The sequence below is a fragment of the Sminthopsis crassicaudata genome, chromosome 2 (genome assembly GCF_048593235.1).
Source record: "Sminthopsis crassicaudata isolate SCR6 chromosome 2, ASM4859323v1, whole genome shotgun sequence".
NCBI classification, from domain to species: domain Eukaryota; kingdom Metazoa; phylum Chordata; class Mammalia; order Dasyuromorphia; family Dasyuridae; genus Sminthopsis; species Sminthopsis crassicaudata.
Genome location: NC_133618.1, coordinates 590,093,183 through 590,116,538, shown reverse-complemented (window position 1 = coordinate 590,116,538; position 23,356 = coordinate 590,093,183). Strand labels below are relative to the sequence as shown.

General features: G+C 33.7%; 1 protein-coding gene across 1 annotated transcript; it reads left to right on the top strand.

Moving 5' to 3' along the window:
• The first annotated feature begins 72 nt into the window (after positions 1–72).
• DCLRE1A (DNA cross-link repair 1A) lies at positions 73–22,310 on the top strand. Its single transcript, XM_074295658.1, has 10 exons — positions 73–373; positions 769–1,935; positions 6,192–7,856; positions 8,930–9,063; positions 9,418–9,536; positions 10,288–10,431; positions 12,225–12,370; positions 13,399–13,553; positions 20,404–20,545; positions 21,601–22,310. Exons 2-10 carry the CDS (start codon positions 1,488–1,490, stop codon positions 21,759–21,761), a joined length of 3,114 nt encoding a protein of 1,037 aa, XP_074151759.1. The 5' UTR covers positions 73–373; positions 769–1,487; the 3' UTR covers positions 21,762–22,310.
• The last annotated feature ends 1,046 nt before the right edge of the window (positions 22,311–23,356 follow it).

The window sequence follows — 23,356 nt, the reverse complement described above, 5'->3', positions numbered from 1 at the left end:
TAGGCAAAAAGGCCGGAGAAATACAATCCCGAAAAGCCCCTAGGTCGATGGATTCTCTCAGACCCTGGAGGTGTAAAAGGAAATTACGTATTTAAATCAAAGTAGTGAATTCAAATAACCATATTTTCCTTGCGCTCACTTTGAAGACCCCCCCTTGCCCCGTATTGGTTTAGGACCGGCCGATTCGACACAGTCCGAGGAGCGGGAAGATGTTCCCGCCTCAAAAGAAGCGCAAAGTTCCGAAAAATCGAGGTGTAAATAAAATGGAAGAGGCCGCGTTCTGAATTAGAGGTGGGGGCGGGGGGATCGCAAAAGCGGAAGGGAAGAACTGTCCTCCTCCCCGCGGTGTGGAAAGTACTGCAGCGAACTACAGGTTAGTGAGGAGCCCGCGGGAGAGCAGAGAAGGGGGAAGCCGGGGGGAGAGGATGCAGCTGCAGCCCTGCGGGGCCGGGGGCGGGCGCTGAGGGCACAGGTGGGGATGCCACCGGCGTTTCTGCAGGCGCGAGTCCCTCAGGGCCGGCTTCTTGGATAAAAGGCTGAGCGCCGGCTCGCTCTGGGGGGCTCTTCTCTCACCCCCTTCGGGATGGCGCCAGGCCCGAACCTGGGCACATAGTGGGCCCCGACTCCCATTCAGAACCCAAGCCATGTTGGGGCACGGCGCCCCGAGGCTCCCCTGGCCGTCAGCGCCCCGGGACACTCGTCCACAGGAGTTAGGGACTCGGTCCCTGGGCCCCTCCCCCTCAGAGCCCTGTCCTTCTCTTTGTGCAGTGGAAGATGCTGGATTGTTCCCGGGAGTCCGTTGGGCGCCTGCTGCTGTGAATGACAGGAACGCGATTTCCTGCTGCTCCAAGAAATCCTCTTCTTTACCCACGTCCGACCCGGGGATACGGTCGTGCCCTTTTTGGAACCGCTCTTGCACCTGTCAGCCAGGAGAAAAAAAAACAAAAAAAAAAAAACTAAGTTCTGTGTGGAGCAATTTAGACCTAGAGCCACCCGGGCCAGAGTTGTCATCCCTTTTACAACACTATTTGTATGCTGAAATACTGAATTTTGGCACAATTTAATGCTAGGAATTCTGAAATATTCTTAGGTGCTTGAATTTGGAAATAGCTCTAATTTATTACATTTAGGACTATTTTACAGCAACTCTGGTTAACTATCAGAATGAACCAGCAACCCCAAATAATTAGTCCTTGCATATGTGAAACTTTAAATTTTTATCGTGGCATAAATATTCCTGCAGAATTTTTTTTTTTTGTTTTTAAGCAGAAAACTACTGCAGTTTTCCTCTGAAGCAGTTTCTTTTCCGAAGCCTCAGGGAATTTAACATACTGTAATCATTTTTAAAACTAAGCTTTTAAAGTGAATTAAATTTTTGTCTTTAAAAAAAAAAAGACAAAAATTGCAAATACAGTCATTTTGTATCAAAATTTGAACTCCCATTTCATCCAAGTTTGGTCTTGTTTTGATGATACTGCTGCTTCATCATGTCAGAAGAAAGCTTATTGGAAGAAGATATCTGGGAATATAAATCCATAAGAAAACCAAAATTGGGGAATTCAGATGTTTCTAATTCTGTTCAAAAAGCAATAGATGGTAACTGCAAATTAAAAAGATGTGAAAGTAAAATCAAAAGGACTGTGAAAGTTAAGGAAAAACCTAAGAGTGATGAATTGCATTTAGGAGAAAGAGGCTCTCAGACACTTGTGTCTGAATCTAATCTCAGGAGTGCCAGTGACATTCAGCAGTCCCTGGATAAAGTGACTACAAAAGCAAAAGTTGGAAAGACAAATAAAAAATTAACCCCAACAAAACAGCAGCCAGTTTACAGTGGATACTGTCCTAGCTGCCAAATGCCTTTTTCCTCACTGCTGGGCCAGACGCCTCGGTGGCATGTTTCTGAATGTTTGGATGCTCCACAATCCTCACAAACAGGTAAGCTTTTACAGTGAAGGAGAATGAGTTGTGATCGCCCAAAACGATGAGGTGTGCTCAATATCCATCAATTGAATGAAAATTAAATGAGGGTTTGGGACTCCAGGATGGATGTGAAAGACACTGGATTATAGTGAAGAAAGAAGATGAGACTCAGGAATATATATATTTTTTTTTCCTTGAGGCTTGTTAAAGATACAGTTTAAAAGATTTAAGAAAGGTGAATAAAGTGATTTCTTCTCCTATGAAGCAAGGTATAAACAGGAATAATTTTGTAAGGAAGTTTTTAAAGCTTTTTACAAAAAAATTCTTCATATCTATTATATCATTTTATAAACACATTTAAAGAAAGTGTATTTTTGGCTTTGAAGCCAGTAAATGTGCATGGTGTATACACCATGATGAAATATGTAGAAGGAAAATTGTAATAAGGTTTCAGCTACAGAGGCAACAAAATATCAATTTCACTGTCAATTTCTTAACTCTCATACTTAAGTGAACTTGGGCAAGTAACTTGCTTCCTTAGCTATAAAATATAAGCAATGACCTCTGAGGTTTGTCTAAATTTAGGTGAATTTTTAATAATAATTATTTTTTAACAGAGGCTAGTCTTTGAACAGTTTAAATAATTGGTAAGGTTATTTCAGTATCATTGTTTTCATTTGTAATTCAATGTATTTTATTTTATGCATTTAAAAATATTCTGGTCAGTAGATTTTACCATTCTACCCAAGGGGCACATGGACCAAAAAAGTCTGAACCTAAATAAGACGTAAGGTAATAGTATTTACATAGCACTAAAAATTTTGCAGCTTGTTTTACATATATTTTATATGATCTTCCTGATAAGACCTTAGAGGTTATTTAATTTACTTAAAGGCATGTAACATGTAATCAGCAGACCTGCTTGTGATTTTAATAATTTAGGTACATGAGTCCCATGATTAAATAATCATTCTTTGATTTAGAAGACACTTTAGAATCTTACAAGATCTTATTATTGCCAATTGTCATTATTGCTGGACCATAATCTAATTGTGTATACTAAACATCTGAATCGGCTGTTTACATGCCATTTTTTTTCCCTCAAAGAAGCAGGATAAAAAATTAACAAAAACTTCTGAAACCTTTGGTATTTTAACTTACCAATTGCTTTTCTAAGAAGTTTGAATTTATCATGATATAGAAAAATCTTAATGTAAGGAGGTCTTAGGGGCAGCTAGGTGGATAGAGTCAAGAGGAAACAGATTCAAATTTGACCCCAGAAACTTGACACTAGCTGGGCAAGTTACTTAGTTCTGATTTCCTTACTGTGGAGAGGGAGAGAGATATCTAAGGAGTCCCTATAATAGGGGTGCCACTTAGATGAAATTACCTTTATTTGGGTACTTTTGGCATTCAAGTGACTTAATAAAATTGAAGACTATTTTAAAACATTCTGTTTAATTTGTGATAGTATTAAAGTAGAATTCAAACTGAAGATTTTTATTTTTATTTTTCTGATCTATAATGAGTAATGCCTTCTGTCAACCTTTGAGAAGTTTCCTATGGTATTCTTAGTCTGGACCAGATTATAATAGTTTTGATAATTCTGGGATATGCCAGAATATTTTACAAGTATTTTTGATTGTCTGCTTTCATAAATCTTATATCTAGAATGTGAAGACCTAAATGTTAACAGCTAAATTTTATTCCAGACTTATTCCTCATTTCTAATTTAGTTTTATATGTAGACAGATTTATACAAGATAATTTCTGAACATAGCTGAATGTTATGTAGTACAGCAATATCCCATTAAAATTACTGTTGCTTTAAACTTTTTTTAAACTAATTAAAACACTAGGGCTGTTAGGCTGTATTCTTGGAGCTTTTGGTCTATAAATTGAAAACTGGCAATTTCTTAAACTTGATTTTATATTCTGCAGTTCTACAAGACAGTTATGCTTGTTCACTTTCTTCTTTGCTTCCTGTTCAACTGCTCAATAGTGAAATTAATGAGAATTTAGCTAGCATCTGTTTGTTGTTCTCCTTGGAGGATTTTTTTTTTTTTTTTTTTTTTTTTTTGGCCAGGACTTGTGATTGCAGCAATCTGGAAAACTCTGAAATGTGGAAATTCCTTCCACAAATACAAATTGGAAACTCAATGTAATTTACTATTTATAGAATTGCTTTGGACACAGGAGACTAGTGACTTTTTTTTTTGTCATGATTTAGCTATTATTTATTTGAGAAAGGACTTGAAACTAGGTCTTCTGACTATATTCTCGTCCTCTATTCATTATTCCATGCTGCTGCTTCTTGAAGGAATATAAAGTGAAAGAAACATTATATTTTTAAAGAACCTTTATAGCTAGAATTTCAAGGAGAAGAAAATCATTAAATTTCCCAATGTTCTCTTTTACAAGAAAAATGAATTGTTGCCCATATTTTAAAATCACATATTGTCAAAGCTTGATCTTGCTGTCTTTTTTTGTTTAGAATTCTGGAGTCTATCTTTTCTAATTAGAGTTGAATAGCACAAATGGAAGGATTCCTGTTGTTTTGACTATGGAAATTGGATGCAATCAACAAGTATTTTTAAGGCCCTACTATGTGCCAGGGACTATGGTTGATAACAGGAATATAAGAGATCATACTGGAACTAGCTCTTGGGAATTGTTAGTAAATTATTGTGAACATTGATACATTAGAAATTAGGAACAGCTAAAAATCAGGGGTTGACTGAATGTTTTGTGTATTTTCTGGTCTTAAGTGATGAAGAAAATGTTAATACTGCAAATTACACTTATATGTCTCGTGTGCTTTTTGGGGTGTTTTTTGAGAATTGTTAAACATTTATTAGCACACCAATGATACAAGTTCAAAAAATAGGACAGTCCCAACACCCTGTCCCCCCCCCCAATTTAATGAGGGAACAATACTTATAGACACACAATTATAAAATGAGTAAGTACAGATATATATAAAGTTTTTCATGTATACATTCATAGAGAAGTTTGAGAGAGAGGGCACTGATATCCCTATTGAAAGGGGGAGAGGAAGGAGGAACCCAGAAAGGCTTCAAGCAGAAGATGGTGGAAGTTTCATCTTAAAAGAAGTACAATTGAAAATTCATTTAGGACTTCATCATCTGTCATATATATTATTGCAACCAATTCTAACTAGTCTCCCTGCTTCAAGTCCATCCCACATGATGTTGCCAAAATCATTTTATTTAAGCACAGATTTGATTTTTGTGACCTTCCATTAATTTCAATTTCTATTTCTTCAAGATAAAATGTAAACTCACCTGTTTGACTTTTAAAGCCCTTTACAACTTGCCCCCAACTCATTTTTTTTCAACATTATTGAACATTACTCTTCCCACTTTCTGGGATCCTGCCAAATTGGCCTTCTCTCTTTTCTCACTCATGATACTTGATTTCCTCACACTAGTATCAGTGTCCTGCATTCCTAAAATACATTATCTCCTTATTTCCTCCAAATTGAGTCCTCTTTCCTTTAAAAAGTAGCTCAGGTGCCAATTTCTGCAAGAGGGCTTTCTCCATCTCTTTACCAATATTAGTAACCTCCCTCCCATATTATCTTGCATTTAACTACGGTGTGTGTATTAACTTTATATTTGTGCTTTAAAAAAAAAGTATGTATTTTGTCTTTGAAACCTCTCACCCTTCACTATCACCTCCCACATACACTCCACCTCCCAGCACAATGTCTAGCATATAGGTGCTTAATAAATACTTGTGGATTGAGTAAAAAGCACTCTTGACAGAGGTAAGGAGGGAGTAGAAGATGGCCTATGAGAAGATGCAGAGATGAGAAATGATGTGCCATCTTTGAGGAATAGAGAGAGCCAATTTGTTTAGATTGCCAAATGTTGAAAGTCAAATGTATAATGAGAAAGAGAGGCCTTCTAATATTTTACAATGCTAATACTTTATGTTTGAAAGTAGGTTTGCAAGATTTAGAGTTATAAGGAAACTTAAAGATTGTCTAGTTGAACCCTTTTCATTTTACAATTGAGACTGAGACTAAGAGGAGAAAATGACATGTCCAAGGTCACACGCATAGTAAGTAGCAGAACATCTGGATTTGAATCCAGATTTTTTGACTAAATCTACCACTTGTTTCAAAATGCCAATTTATTATTGGCTGCTGATACTGAAAATTTTTTACTGAATTTAACATGCAAATATAATCAAATGTTACTCTAACAATCCTGATTTTTTTCTCTCTCAAAAAAAATTTTTTTTAGAGTGTCCTGATGGTCTTCTCTGTACTTCTACAATTCCTTCTCATTACACACGCTACGCTCATTTTCTGCTTGCTCAAAGTAGAGCAGGGAATGATTATTTTAGCTCTCCAACTTCTATGTCAAGCAGCAAGCTTCTTTGTTCCAATGATACTAAATCAGGCTTTCTCTGTAGCCTTAAGGAAAGAGGGACTCAGTGTCAGAAACAAACAGAGAATGAGAAAAATGTTTCAAATGATCCCTTGTTGATAACATTGAGTCCAAGAAAACTTCAATCTCCAAATGAAACTAATAAAAAGATTTCATTTTCCACAAACATCTCAAAATCCCAACAGACTATGCAGTTCACAGAATTTGTTGATAATGACAAACTTGAGAGCTCTGGTTTGCCTCTTCCTGATGAAGAATTAGACAGACAGAACAGCTCAGAACATTTGAACCTTCCATTGCCAGAAGCTGATCTCAGCGACTGTGAAATATCCTATTCTCCTCTCCAAAGTGATGAAGAAACTTATGATATAGAGGAGCAGCTAGAGAATTCACAAAAGGAACTATTTATTGCTGAAAACTCTGAAAATTGCAGCATTGAAGATGAGGATGACAGCTGTATCCTGTTTAGAAGACTCTGTCAAACCTTACAGAAGGACTATAAGCCTGACTGCAGGAAAATGAAAAGTTACATAAACCAGAATGAATATGATGAAGAATTGAATATAGCCCACTCTTTAAATGATTTGTCTAAACCTGTTTCCCCAAATGAGAGGATCAAGGTTTCTGAGACAGCATGTGCTAATCATTTCAAATGCTTTTCAGCTTCTTTAATTGGGGAGCTGAATTCTTCTAAATATCAAGTCAGTAAAGAGGCCTCTGATGAGCCAAAACTGTTGTCATCCCAATCAAGTAGAGGGAATATGTCTTCTGAAGAATCAGATGTTTGCAGTTGGGCTTCTCAACAATTACTTAACAGTGAAATGTCAAAGTCCTTCGAAAGCAAGGAAGAAAACACTTCTCCTGAGTCAACTCAAAGTGAAATGATAAAAGAATCAAATTCATCCTTTCATGATAAAAGGAATAATCACATAAATTTCTGCAGGGAAGCATTGGATAATAACCTAGGTAGTAAGGCTTCAGTTTTAGATATGGAAGCTTTTCATAATAAAACAACTGCACATATGTCTACAGAGATATTACTGCCATGTACTCCCAACTCAAACACAAGATCATCTACTAAAGTATTAAAGCAAATGGATATAGGTGTGTTTTTTGGACTACCACCAAAAGCGAAGGAAGAGAAAACACCAGAGAAAAATTCTTTGAAAAGAACAAAAAAGGCAAGTCCTAATGAAAAACAGTCAGGACAGAGAAAGAGAAAAAGGGAAGGCTCTCTGGATGATTTGGAACTTGACATACACAACTTAAATAGATCTGAAACCTCTGTGAAATCATCTTGTGAAGGGTCACAAAGAAGAAAAAGATTTAGAAAGTCAGCCATACTAGAAGAAAATACACAATTAAGAGAAACTGATGAGCTTATGAATAAGCGTGAACAATTGACAAATAAAATAGCTAGAGGTGGATCACAGAGGTGGAGAAAAAGGTTTCAAGATAAAGGTTATTCTGAAGGAGGATTGAAGAAAAAGAAATGTCCCTTCTACAAGAAAATACCAGGTAAATTGTCATTGTAACACATTTAAAGTAAATCACAAGCACCTTTCTTGAGCTTCATTGTGTTCTTTGCCTATTTTTTTCAAAATGTATACTGTTATGTGCTTTATATCTCCTGACATTTCCCATCTTTTTGCTACATATTATACATAATATTGCATAGTTTCTTAAATCAGAATATGGTTGTTTCTCTGCTTTTTCACATAAAGGGTAAGAAAGTATAGGTGATTTATTAGAAAAATGTCAGATGAATTATATAATTGAAGTAAATAATTTCATAATCCAAATGAAATATAAAACCAATCATAATAAGCATCAGCTACCCACCCCCATCAAAAAAAAAAAAAAAAAAGTCTAATGAAGGCAGAATGATAAAATGGAAAGAGCTTTGATAGTGAAGAGATCCTTAATTCCTAATCTAGCTCTAAGTTGTTACTGTGTGATCTTATATAAGTCACACCCTCTCTGGGTCTCAGATTATTTATCTCAAAGTGACAACATTTTGTACTATATAGCCTCTTAAGGTTTTTTCTAGCATTAGATGCTATTCTATGTTTATATTTTAGCCTTGCGTGTGTATATATGCATGATTTGTGTACATCATAGAGACATCATATTTTAGAACAAAATTAATATACTTTCTTGGTAGAATCAGCCCTAAATTTTCATACTACACATTAATATTGAAGTAGTAGGCACATTTTTTGAGGTTGTTTGCCTGAGCGTCAATTTTTAGAGTGTCAATGCTCATTAGATACAAGAACTTAATATTCTTTTGTCAATTATCCTAGAAGCAAAAGATTTTCATAAGTATAAATATTAATATAAGTATTATATTTAAAAATTCACTAGAATCTTAACACTTAGCCTTATTTTATGCAGTTATTTACGAAGAAAGCTTTACAACATACTTTGCATTCTACGTAATAGAATTATTTTGCCCAAGAATGTCATCATTCCTTGTATTTCTAAAGTATTTAGGGCTTTTGGTAAATCAGGACAACTGATTAGAAATGGGCTGAAGAACTGAGAGTAAGATATTTTCTACTTGCAATTTTTTTTTTTTTTAATTTTAGGAACTACATTTACTGTTGATGCCTTTCAATATGGAGCAATAGAGGGCTGTACAGCCTATTTCCTCACACATTTTCATTCAGACCATTATGCTGGCTTGTCAAAAAAATTTACATTTCCAGTTTATTGTAGTAAGGTAAGAGGATGAAAAACTATTACTTAAGAGTAACATGAAAGAATTTGTAAAATATCTATAACCATATAAACAACTTGAGTAAAAAGATAATTGAACTTTTACACTTTCCTGAAAAGAAATGACTAAAAACTTCCTACTTTTTGACCTCTAAATTCTTTAAAGCAGTCACTAATTGTAGTACAGGCTATTAGTATAATGATTGGTGCTGGGCTCTGAACCTCTTGATTACTAATTCAGTACTTTTGAGCATTTACTTCTTATATCCTCTAAAGAATTTGGATACAAGTTTGAGGAAGAACATTAATCTCATTTAAATTTTTCTTATAGCTGTAACAAATTTTTCCTATTTTACAGATAACAAGCAATTTGGTAAAGAGCAAGCTTTGTGTGCAAGAACAATACCTTCATCCTCTGCCAATGAACACTGTGTGTACAGTAAATGGTATCAAAGTTGTCTTGCTTGATGCTAATCAGTAAGTATGCAAGTTACTTCAAAATAAGCTTATTTTTCAAATGTTAAGAAAAGAGTAATTACTTGACTAGTTTTTAGCATTCACCAATTTGAAAGGTTGCTTTCCCAGCCCTTTACACACTATCTTGCACATGGTTGGCAATTAATAAATGTTTCTTGACTTCATAATATATACCATTTTGCATTTAATCCTCCAAGTTTAAGTACATGTGTATAATGCATCTAAATTTTACATTTTTCAGAAAATGAAAATAGTCCTCTGTGAAGTAAAATGACTTGTCTAGATCTTCTAACTCTGTTTCTAGCAACATAAATTTAGAACTGTCAGGGACCTTTAAAAACATCTGATCCAGTATTTTCATTTTAAAGATAAAGAAATTTAGGCCTGGAGGTGCTATGTGTCTTATTCTGGAACATGTAGATGCAAGTAGCAGAGCTGGAATTTGAATGCAAATTCTCTGATTGTAAGCCAAGAATTCATTTCATTCTCCTGTTGCCTCTACTACAATCATTTTCTTGTTAGGACATTTAAGAGTAGTCCATTTTTGGCCAAAAATAATGACTTTCCTTCCTTGTGATTTACCTTGCTTCCCAGAATTTTGAATATTTTCAAATCTCCTGATAATCTTTAAATGTATTTAGAGTTAAATTTTTTTGCTCTGCACCATAATTTTGCATCTTGATTGGTTAATGAAGTATGTTAATTCATTGTTACTGAAATGGGTACATATTTACAATGTCTTGATATTTAGTTGTCCAGGTGCTGTTATGATCCTTTTTTATCTTCCAAATGGAACTGTTACGTTGCACACTGGAGACTTCAGAGCAGATCCTTCCATGGAACGCTATTCTCTTCTTGCCAACCAGAAAATCCATACACTTTACTTAGATACAACGTAAGAGAGTTTTATTTGTGTATTGATTTTTTTTTTTTCAGTGATAATATAATTCTGTGGGAGTACTTTGCTCCTTCATTGAAGAGTGCTCCATTGGTTGTAAAATGTCTTTTTTTTTTTTTTTTTTTTTGGTAACTAAATATAACTAAACATTCCAAAAACATTTGTTTTTGGAAACTAAGAGTATGTGAAACTTGTTTAATGTATATCAGATTGCTGGCTATCATTGTGGGGTAGGAGAGAAGAAAGGGAGAAAACCTTTGAACACAAGATTTTGCAAAGGTAAATATTGCAAACTATCTTTGCATATATTTGGAAAAATAAAACACTATTATTTTTTTAAAGAGTATGTGAAACTATTGAAATTCATATGTTTGAGTACTTGGTAAAGTAAAATTCCCAGTTATATCATTAGTTTGCATAGTAAATGATTTATTATCCTTTTTTTTTTTTCAGATGTTTTCAGTTGTATTTGTCTCTTTGTGAATCCATTTGGGGTTTTCTTGGCAAAGATACTGGAATGGTTTGCTATTTCTCCAGCTCATTTTATAGATGAGGAAACTGAGGCAAACAAGATTAAGTCATTTGCCCAGAGTCACACAGCTAGTGTCTGAGACCAAACTTGAACTCAAGAAGATGTCTTCCTGACTCCAGGCCACCTAGCCACCCATGTAGTCCATAGACTATTTTTATATAGTATTATATTTATCAGGACAAATGGGATATGTCTAGATGCTTTGATGAGTTAATTAGAATCTAGCCTAATCTAACAAGTTTTTATCTTGATGTGCTATGGGTAAGGCACAGTGCTAAGTGCTAGAAATAGAGCATTTGTTAAACACTTACTTTGTGAAGAGGATCTGTGCTAAGCACTGAAGTTACAAATATGAGCAAGAAAGGTAGTTCTTGCCTGTAAAGAGCTTACATTCTAAAGTTGAAAGATAACACATAAAGAGGTATTGGAAATTGGGAGAAGGGAACATTCATCGTACTGGTGAGGAGCCAGCATGAAGTAATATGGCAAACCAGAGGTCTCTAGCAAAAAAAAAAAAAAAAAAAAAAAAAAGACCAAGTGGTGGGATCCAAGGATACAAGAAGAAGAGAATTGCCTGAGAGCAGAAGTGAATGAAACCATTTCGTGTCCTTAAGGAACTTAGGCTTAGGTGGTCAGGAATCAGGTTCATACATATACCTTTTTTATTTAGTAGAGCTACCAGACCAGTGTAGAGCATTATTGTACTGGTATAAATGTTAGTAAGCTCCATGACATAATAAGGCATCAAAGTCGTTTTGATAATTCATTTACTTTTTTTTTTAATTAAAGTTCATTGATTTTTGAACTATATCTAAAATAGTTTGAGTTTTTAATCCAAAAGTAGTTAAAAGAAATGAAAAATAAATAGAATTTTCTTTTATGACTGATTTTTAAAAATTGAAACCTATAGAACAATTTGCTAAATAAAAATATTCTTCAAAGAGTTTCTGAATGGTTAATAGTATATCAGTAAGAAATTTATGAAGAAAAAAGTATTAAAAGTTTAGAATTTGGCCAGAAACTACCTAGCATTTATACCAGTACCTTTTTTATAGTGCTTTTTAATGTCTGAATTGAACTAAATTTCTATAGCTGAGTACAAATGGAAAAGCAGCAGATAATTAAGAAAACTGCAGTGATGTTAGTATACTATACAATTGCTTATATGTAATTGTGGATGTTCATTTGCTAAAACAGCATATTGCTTAATGACATAATCATTCTATTAATATATATATATCCCATTTCTATATTTCAGATATTGCAGCCCAGAATATACTTTTCCTTCACAGCAAGAAGTTATTCAGTTTGCTATCAACATTGCCTTTGAAACAGTAACCCTATCCCCACGTACTCTTGTTGTCTGTGGTACTTATTCTATTGGAAAAGAGAAAATATTCCTAGGTATTTGGTAGCATGTTTCTACATCTATTTGCCTTATTACATAATTATCTGATTCTTTTTATGTAGTACTTTTCTCTTTTAAATATCCCCTCCCCCAAATAGTTGCATTTTAAACTTTTTAGCTAAAGACGAAATTTATGTGAAATATATTTGAACTTTAAAATATTTAGCATAGTGGACATATTTAAAGATGCATGTTTTGGCATTCTTAATATTATTAAATATTTGGCTTCTTTGAGAACACTCATACTCCATAAGCATTTAGTTTTCCTAAAAGATGATTAAGGTGAAATGTCTTCATATTTCTTAAGATGATTGTTATTTAACTTTTTTCCTCCATGCTAGAGCAATTAAAACTAAGTATTTTAATTAATGAAGTTACAACTTTTTTTTGCTTCTTCAATCATTTTTGCAGTGGGTAGAGTTTTTTGATAATTATTGTATTACTTTTGGTATTTTATAAAATGAATTCTTTTATCTGTTAGTCTTCTAAAATGCCCGAGGTATAATTTTTAGTTAATAAAATTGAGGGATGAACTAATTAGATGACCTTTTAAAATTCAAAGTCATTCAGGCTAACAGGAATTATGAAGAGACAGATTTGAGGTAAGGAAAAACTTCCTTAACAATTAAAGTTATTTAGAAATAAAACAGGATACCTTCAAGATGATAAAAATTTTCCCCCTTATTGAAGGTCTTCAGGAAAAGTTTGAATAACTATTTGTCATTAATATTAAAGAAGAATTTCTTATTCAAGTATAAATAAACTCTCTGTGGTTCCTTCTAACTCTTAGGTTCTGTATTATCTTCATTCTTAATCACATTTCATCCCTTTAACAAAATCTTTTTTGCCTTTCCAACAGTTTACTTCATGTAATTTATCTAACGAGTTTCTTTAGTTTTTTCCCTAAGGTGATGTTACAAAAATTATGCATTGCTAAGTTTTTAAAAATTGTTTTAATTTCAAGTTAGTTATTTTAATCAAATAATATAATTTCATTATTTCTCATCTTCCCTTTTTCTTATAGCAATTGCCGATGTTTTAGGTTCCAAAGTAAGCATGTCCCAGGAAAAGTACAAAACACTACAGTGCTTAGAGCTTCAAGAAGTTAATTCTCTCATTACTACAGACTGGAGTAGTGCATTAGTACACCTTCTTCCCATGATGCAAATTAATTTTAAGGTAATTTCTTCAAATATATGCCTGTTATGTAGTAATGTATCTTGAGAGCTTTTCACTTGCCAAAGTTTATTCATATTTAGTGTTTTGACATTTAAAATCAAAGAGCAAATGAAATTCATATATATTTTTAAAAGACCTAATCAAAACAAGATAAAATAGATTTTGACTTTCTAATTATCCTAGGCCAAAGTAATAGGTTTTCAAAAGGAATTTTAGGAAGTGGTTTTTATGGTGGTTACAGTAAATACCATGTTAATACTTATTGTGATATATGCTACTTCATTTATAGCACTGTCATTTTATCATGAAAAGGGAATAAGTATTTTTGGTGTGTCTTTGGAAGAGGAAGACAATGCCTTTTGTCCTAGTTATTAAACTTTTCTGTTACTGTGGAGGTGACACTTTTATAGTTGATTTTCATTAATCTAAACAAATAAAAATTTCAATACATTAACAAATGTTTAAACCAAATTTATAAACATATTTTTGAAATCTTGAGCTCATTAATCAAAGTTGCCTTCAAAAGACATAACCCTTTTTCTAATTTTAGGAATGACCTATTGATTTTGAGAAGTATTTTGTTCTGTGGAGGATATCTTAAAATTGATACTTCTTAAAAGTTGGCTTCCATGATAATTATAATAACTTCAGGCTCCCTTGTCATGTTATTTTTTAAATGTCTTTTAGAGAACTTTTTAAAAAATATTACTGTTATTTTCTAATGATATCCTTCACATAGTTGAACTTTTACTTGTAACAAATAAATAGTTATGTGAAGCATATTGACACATTGATCATGCCTGACAAATACATAGCTGCTCCTGCATTTGTAGTTCACTGTCTTTCTGAGAAAAAGGTGGTGTATGTCATTTATTAAATTTCTGGGATCAAAGTTAGTCACTGTATTAGACTTGAGATCTATTTTTTTTTAAAGTATTGCTTTACTTTATCAGATTTGATTTATTCTTTGACCTATTTATTATTGTTATCATGTTACTTAGTCCCCATTTAAATTTTAAACTTTTCTTCATATTTCCCATATTCACTGGGATTTACTAGGCATTGTCTACAAATAGTTTTATGTGTGTGTAGCCTTTTGCATTTACCTATGAATTCTTCAGGGTATACTACATGATAAGTTTTTGTTGTTATGTATCATTTCTGGCAAGTTCATTAGATTTGGATGCCACTTTCTGCCATTTGACATTGATGATGTTTGGCCTGAAGATATAAAAATTGGAGATGATATGATAACTGTCTCCCAGTATTTAAAGGGCTTTGGTATAGAGGGTCTATTTGAGCTGTTCTGCTTCCCCTACAGGGCAGAATGATAAGCACTGAGTTGGTAGCTGTAAGAAAGGCAAATTTAGGCTTTATTTAAGGGGAAATTACTTAATAGATCATTCTATCCCAGAGTGAAATAATGGATTCCCTCTCACTTAATTTCTTCAAGGAAAAGACTGCATGGCCACTCATCAGGCATGTAGGATATAGGGGAAAATATCTTGTTCAGGTATGGATTGGATTTAGTGACCTCTTATATCACTTCTAATTTAACAATTTTATGATGACTCTACAAAACAATAATGAAAAAGTATATCATACCTTTTCATGATTAATACTACATTTTATCCAGTTTGTTTCATTGCATTAAAAATGGTGGTATTTTAAAAAGGCAAACTTGTATCCAGAGCATATCTTTTAAACAGTGCAAATACCTTCTGTGCATGTTATCTAGGTCAAACCTCTTGAAATTCAAATATATATTCTGTAGTTTACCACTACCTCTTGACTACAAGCCTAGTGCTAAATGAATGTGGTAAAATATTAACTTGTATTTTTACACACAAGTCTTTGGAAACTGAGAAATATGCCTACAGACATGTGCCAAACCCTTTTATAATAGAGACTATAGAAGATAAAACAGCAACCTAAGAGAGTATCAGCAACCTATTTGTCAGCTTCCTCCTTTATATAAAGTGTAATGAGCATAGATCTGTACATGCATCAAGAGTTTAATGAGGGAATAGTAGCAGGGAACAGGTAGACATAATAGACCACATCTTTTTTGTCATCATTTTTCAGTTATGTATGACTTCTTTTGACTCTATTTGAAGTTTTCTTGGCAAAGATACTAGAGTGGTTGGCCATTTCCTTTTTCAACTCATTTTATAGATGGAGAAGCTGAGGCAAACAGAGTTAAGTGAGTCACCCAGAGTCACCTAGTAAAGTATCTGAGATTAGATTTCAATTCAGGAACATGTCTTCCTGACTCCAAGCTCATCATGATATCCACTGCACCACTTAACTGTCCTGATCCCTTTCTTTACCATTACAGTAGACTAAAAAATGACATGATGCAAAATCATACTATATATATCATGTGTTGACTATTCTTGAAGAACATTTGATTAGTTAGGACAAAATACTAGCATAGAAATTTTTTTCAACAAAGTATCTGTCTTAAATACATCAAAAGTGTATAGGATTCTTTGAAAGACTTAATAAGGAAAATAACCTTTTTTGATCATCTGTTAATTGATACAAGGCATAAAACAAAATGATAAATGCTAAACACAGTATTCTTGCCCTGTTGGACTGGAGACTTAATCATTTTCCATGTATATATATATATATATATATATATATATATATACCGTGTTTCCCCGATAATAAGACCTATCCTGAAAATAAGACACCCACATACTCTTTAATATTCCGCTAAAATAAGCCCTCCCCCGAAAATAAGCCCTATCGAACTTACTATGAAAACGGTCATCATGGTGATCCCCTGCGCTATATGCTGCGTAGCGGTACCTTCAGTAAGCAGCGCCGCCCTCCCCTCCCGGGTGAAACGCACGTCGCACTCCGAGCTGCATCCAATCAGAGCTGCAGCAGTGAGCGCGTCATCCTCTTTTTCCCTGGTGATTTGCTTGCTGGCGCTACTGAGAGCAGCGCCGCGGAGTAGAGCTGAGACAGGACCATCTAAAAACTCGGTAAGTTCAGTAAGCGATGGAGAATAAAATAAGCACTCAGGGGGCATGATGGAGGCTAAAAGGGGCATGATGGAGGCTAAAATGGGCATGATGGAGGATAAAAGGGGCATGATGGAGGCTAAAATGGGCATGATGGAGGATAAAAGGGGCATGATGGAGGATAAAATAAGCCCTCCCCTGAAAACAAGCCCTCTGGTGTTTTTTAGTCCCAAAAAAATAATAAGACAGTGTCTTATTATCGGGGAAACACGGTATATATATATATATATATATATATATATATATATATATATATATATATATATATATATATATATATATATATATATATATATATATATAGTATGGCTTCTTTTAAATTATGAAATTTTCCAATGTTTCTAGACATTCTGCTTTTAAGCCCCAGAACATCAGTAAGCCTCATGATTGAGACCTTTTTTTTTTTTAAATTTAGAATTTTTTTTCCACAGTATATATATGCATGAGTAATTTTTTAAATAATATTATCCCTTGTATTCATTTTTCCAAATTATCCCCCCCTCCCTCTACTCCCTCCCCCCAGTGACAGGCAATCCCATACATTTTACATATGATACAATATAACCCAGATACAATATATATGTGTGTGTAAATACCATTTTCTTGTTGCACATTAAGTATTAGATTCCAAAGGTATAAGTAACCTGGGTAGATAGAGAGTAGTGCTAACAATTTACATTCACTTCCCAGTGTTCCTTCTCTGGGTGTAGTTATTTCTGTCCATCATTGATCAACTGGAAGTGAGTTGGATCTTCTTTATATTGAAGATATCCACTTCCATCAGAATACATCTTCATACAACATTGAAGTGTACAGAGATCTTCTGGTTCTATTCATTTCACTCAGCATCAGTTGATGTAAGTCTCTCCAAGCCTCTCTGTATTCCTCCTGCTGGTCATTTCTTACAGAGCAATAATATTCCATAACCTTCATATACCATAATTTACCCAACCATTCTCCAATTGATGGACATCCATTCATCTTCCAGTTTCTAGCTACTACAAAAAGGGCTGCCACAAACATTTTGGCACATACAGGTCTCTTTCCCCTCTTTAGTATTTCCTTGGGATATAAGCCCAATAGCAGCAATGCTGGATCAAAGGGTATGCACAGTTTGATAACTTTTTGGGCATAGTTCCAAATTGCTCTCCAGAATGGTTGGATTCTTTCACAACTCCACCAACAATGTATTAGTGTCCCAGTTTTCCCACATCCCCTCCAACATTCATCATTATTTGTTCCTGTCATCTTAGCCAATCTGACAGGTGTGTAGTGGTATCTCAGAGTTGTCTTAATTTGCATTTCTCTGATCAGTAGTGATTTGGAACACTTTCATATGAGTGGAAATAGTTTCAATTTCATCATCTGAGAATTGTCTGTTCATATCCTTTGACCATTTATCAATTGGAGAATGGTTTGATTTCTTATAAATTAGAGTCAGTTCTCTATATATTTTGGAAATGAGACCTTTGTCAGAACCTTTAACTTTAAAAATGTTTTCCCAATTTGTTACTTCCCTTCTAATCTTGTTTGCATTAGTGTTGTTTGTACAGAAACTTTTTAGTTTGATGTAATCAAAATCTTTTATTTTGTGATCAATAATGATCTCTAGTTCTCCTCTGGTCATAAATTCCTTCCTCCTCCACAGGTCTGAGAAGTAGACTATTTTCTGTTTCTCTAATCTATTTATTATGATTGAGACCTTTAATCATTTATGAGTTTCCCCTAACCATCCATCTAGGAAAAAAACAAACAAATGGATAAAAAATGCCTGTCATCCAGAATAGGTCATGCAGATAGATAGAAAACCTTTAGAAATTGTGTTTGTGTATGTATTTTGGACAGGCACTGTGACCAGATGACCTAAGGTGAGCCCAGAATTAAAGCAAAAGAGAGCAATTTGGATTATCTTAGAGAAATTATAAAACTCCTCTTTGGAAAAAAAACATACAAATGGATAAAAAATGCCTGTCATCCAGAATAGGTCATGCAGATAGATAGAAAACCTTTAGAAATTGTGTTTGTGTATGTATTTTGGACAGGCACTGTGACCAGATGACCTAAGGTGAGCCCAGAATTAAAGCAAAAGAGAGTAATTTGGATTATTTTAGAGAAATTATAAAACTTCTCCACAACCCCAAACTGCTAGCTGAAACAGAGGCCCATCTTTTTCATGCTAACATTCTACTGGTGTTGGTGTATTATTGTAATACTTTATAATCTAAACAATTAAAAATGAGAATTACCTAAGGGGTAATAGAGACACATGTGACCTCTGAGAGAATTTTCTGGTGAATTTTTTATAGCAGCAAGCAGTAATAGACTGGTTAAATGGCTGAGATGATAACTGGCTTTTGGTCTAGGGACTCTGGAATTTGATGACTTTTATAGTAGGAAGTGCTATAAAACAATGCTGAAATAAATGCTGAAAATGCACATATAAGTATAAAAAGATAAACTGGTTGTGTGTGTGTGTGTGTGTCTATATACTGGCATTCGTACATCCATAAGCTAAGATACCATGGAATCAGAACCGCAGGATTTTAGAATCAAAAGGGACTTTAGTGGCCAGCTGGTCTAACCCATAACTGGAAAAGAGCCTATCCTACTACACATGTGATAAAAACAGTAATTTAGCCTTTCCTTGAAGACTTCCAGAGAGAGAAAATCTATAGCTTGCAGAGGAATAAACCAAAATGACTAGACTGTCCCCTTCCATTCTCTTGGAAAACCTCTAGTGGTTCCTTATTACTTCCAAAATCAAATGTAAAGAACCTAGCATTTCCTTTACAACCTGACCTCTTCCTGTCTTTCCAATTTTCTTCGACTTCCTTCCATATGCACTTTGTTCCAGATAGACTGCTCTTCTTATTGCTTTCTCTCTTCATCTCCCATTTTTCTTTATTTTTTTTCTGGCTTTTTCCCCCCATTTTCACCCTCCCTTTTGCCTCTTGAAATCCTTGGCTTCCTTTAAAACTTAGATTAAATACTACTTCATGTGTGGGAGATTTTTCTTTTTTGCTTTGTTCATTTTTATTTTCTGAAACTGAGTTAAGATTTCATTTTATTTTCTATTAATTTGGATATATATATTTTTGAGTATGCTCAATCTCTTTTAAATGTATAAGTTTATCATTATTATGTGTATGAAATTCTAATAATTATTTTTGTCTTTTCTTTTGTGATTTGGTCTTACTCATTTTTTTTCATTATGTAATTTTGTTATATTTGCCTAATGTGCATTACCCCTTTAAGTCCTACCCAGATCCTATCAGGTTCTCCTTTCCCAAAATTGTTGTACTGCAACACTCAGGCCTTGCTATTAGTCATGCTGATGCCCCCTAAAAACTACTAGATTTTCCTTCAGTGGAACTCTTCAATGATTATGTTGTCTCCTCCAGTTAGAATATGGGCTCTTTGAAAGCAAGTTTCTTTTTATTCCTAGTACAGAGGCATGACACTTGTTAAATAGATTGATCCTTATTGTCTTTATCTGGTCCTTAGGTGTTGAACTAGATGAACAATAAGGACTTTTCTAATTCTAAATATGCTCTCTGAATTTATTTGTATCTTTCCATCTTTTCAAGTCTATTCTCAGACTTAATGTTTAGATTCAGCTAAATAACTAGTAAAGAATATTTTGATATGTTGTTAGAAGTGTTACTTAATTGTTGCTTGACATTTAACATGTGAAAAAATGAAAATTTCCTATTGATTTATTGTTTTAATATAGTATACCTTTTAAATTTTTATAATATTTTCATATAGTTCATCAACCTATACCATTGGATCATTATGTTGTTTTTATTTGACAGGGTTTGCAGAACCATTTGAACAAATATGGTGGGAAATATGAAAACATTTTGGCTTTCCGACCTACAGGGTGGACACATTCTGAGAAGTTTGGCTCTTTAGCAGATATTGTTCCCCAAACCAAAGGAAATATTTCAATATATGGTATGTGTTTAAACTCCCATTTTTCATATCCATGCTGATTTTATAGTTTATCAGAGGTTGAAAAGAAGATTTATGAAAAATTAATACATTAATTGCTAGTATTTCAAGGTTTTTTCTGTTCAATGAGTATACTATATAAACTATAATCTCTGGTATTAAAAAAAAATGCTTGAAATTACTTGATGATGTAAAGGAATCTCTATCTACCATACAATTAAATATTAGAAATAATACTTCAATCCTGATTTTTGCCAGTGATAATACACTTTAAGGGAAATGTAAAAACTCTTAAAAGTAAATAGTGGGCAATCATATAGTTCAGAAGTTGTGTAGGATGTGTTGGGAGATGAAGGGTGAAGGAAGTGGGGGCAGGGAGGGATATGAAAAGCAGGAAAGTGTCAATAACAGACCTTTGTCATTAGAGTTATTTTAGTCTTAATTTCCCAGTTTTTGTTTTTGTTTTTACCTCCAAAGTAATTCTTCAGTAAAAAGTAAGCTTAAGCAAAAGTTTCTTTTGTATATTAGTGGGCCCATTTGAGAGGGGCCCTGTTGGCCTCTAAAAACTTCATTTCTAATTTTAGGCTCCAGTTTTCCAAATTGATTCCTCTACACTCCTCTATACAATCATTGGCCTGCAAGTGATAGTAAAGAGCAGCTTTCTATTCTCCTTTTCCTTCTTCTTTTAACTTAGCAAAAATCAAGATTTTCAAGCCCTTTATCCTTCTTGTTTTCCGTAGTCTCAAAAACTTAGAATCTATAGATCAAAAATAGAGCTCTGAAGAAAAAGCTATCCAGTGAGTATCTTAGAATGAGGGGAAAAAAGACCCAGTTAAGAAAATCCAAATAAAAGTGAATATCATATATATTTATCCAGCAAAGATATACATTAGTTCTAGTGTGGTAGTAAATTTATCTTCTTTACCTATAATAGGAAATGTAAATCATTATGGTTGGCAAAAGATTTTGACATTTAAAAAAGTTTCTTGCATGCAAAATTTATTTGTGGTTATTATGACTTTAGTAAAGGAACGACCATTTTCTTTTCTGTATTGCAGGAATTCCTTACAGTGAACACAGCAGTTATCTGGAAATGAAACGCTTTGTCCAGTGGCTAAAGCCACAAAAAATCATATCTACAGTAAATGTTGGTTCCTGGAAATTCAGGAATACAATGGAGCAATATTTTAATGAATGGAAACATGAAGCTGGCTATTGATTAAAAGACTGAAAAATGACTTTAAATTATCCAACCCCACATGTGGATTTTTTTTTTCCCTTTTAGCATCTAAGTCGCCTCCCCCATGAATATACATGCACTTTATTTAAAAATCACATAAATATCCATAATATTTTGGTATGAGGCTTATTTTCTCATAATTTAAATTTGCAATAAAATATACAGTATGCTGACTGGCTGCACTGAACCTTCAATGACAGTGAAAATGTTTTTCCACTCTAAAGCTTCCTTAAATTCTATTGTGAGAAGACAGCAAGAGCAGACTATTGACCATTTTCAAGTACCTTCTCTTCTTTTTTGTAACTCTTCCTTAGGATTCTGTCTGGCTTGTATAGATGAATTCATAATTGTCTTCATTTCCAAATTACTTTCTGGGAGTGACTTAGGCCATATATGACAAAAATGAGGTACAACAAACGTACACCAGGCTGAAAGTATTATAAATTAGTTATGATGAAATTCATTCCATTTTTTACAAGATGGAACTTTTATAGCATTTTATATATTTTTAAAATAAATAAAATGAGCTAAGGTGTTTGTTGTTGTTCTTGGGGGAGGGGCCTTTGGTGATTAAAGTTGGTGAATTTTTTTTTTTTGCTTTATGAAAATAATTTTTAGACTAGACTTTTTCTACATGTCACACAATAAAAAGTAAAAGTATAGAATAGTATCAGTCTAACAACATTTTGAATTCTTCAATGTTTTATGTAATGTCTGCTTGTTCAATATCCCCTTATATGTATAAGATTATAGTTTTACTTTTTAGAACGTTGTCATTTTGAGTGCTAATATTCCTTATTCTGAGGAATGCAAGTGAGTCAGTATTACTTGCTATCAAATATATACATGTGCATATTTATTCATTGCTTTATTGATAAGAGGGATCTTCATGTATTAGAAGTTCTCCTTTCCTTATAGGATCTAAATTAGAATTTCATATATAGGGTCCTAAAAGAAAAAAAAAAAAGGAAAAAAAAAATTCAAAGAGCTATCAACACCTCAGAGAGGCCTTTGATTCCTCACTTGAAAGAACAACTCCGTGTCATTCTAACACTTTGTAGATAATTGGTATGAATCCTGAAAGTTAATTATTCTTTGATTTTTTTTTTTTTTTTTGAAAAAATGCTGAATCTCCTCATGTTGTATAGGCCTGAACCCTCTATTCAGCATAGGAGTTTTGACCTACTTAATCAATAATCTGACCTTATTTTTTCCTCTCTAAGTGATCTAGTGTCTCCTTAGCCTTCAACTAGGTGTGAACATGTGATCTAGGTAGTCCACTGCAGTTCAGAACTGTCCCAGCCTATGCCTCCCTGGTACCTGGAATTATATCACAATATCCGATTGCCTTGATCTTTGCCTTTACTTCTAAAAACCACCTAAAAACATTTCCACTTTTTTTTTTTTTTTTCTGCAGTTGCTTCATAGATCTAAGTGTCCATCTGGGCCACAATGACTATATGCCTTCTCCCCCCTTGTTACCAAGAAACATTTCAGTACCATACTTTTGTCTCCCTTGATCAATTACTGCACTTGAACATCCCGAAGCATAGCAGATAGAAAATCATACTTTG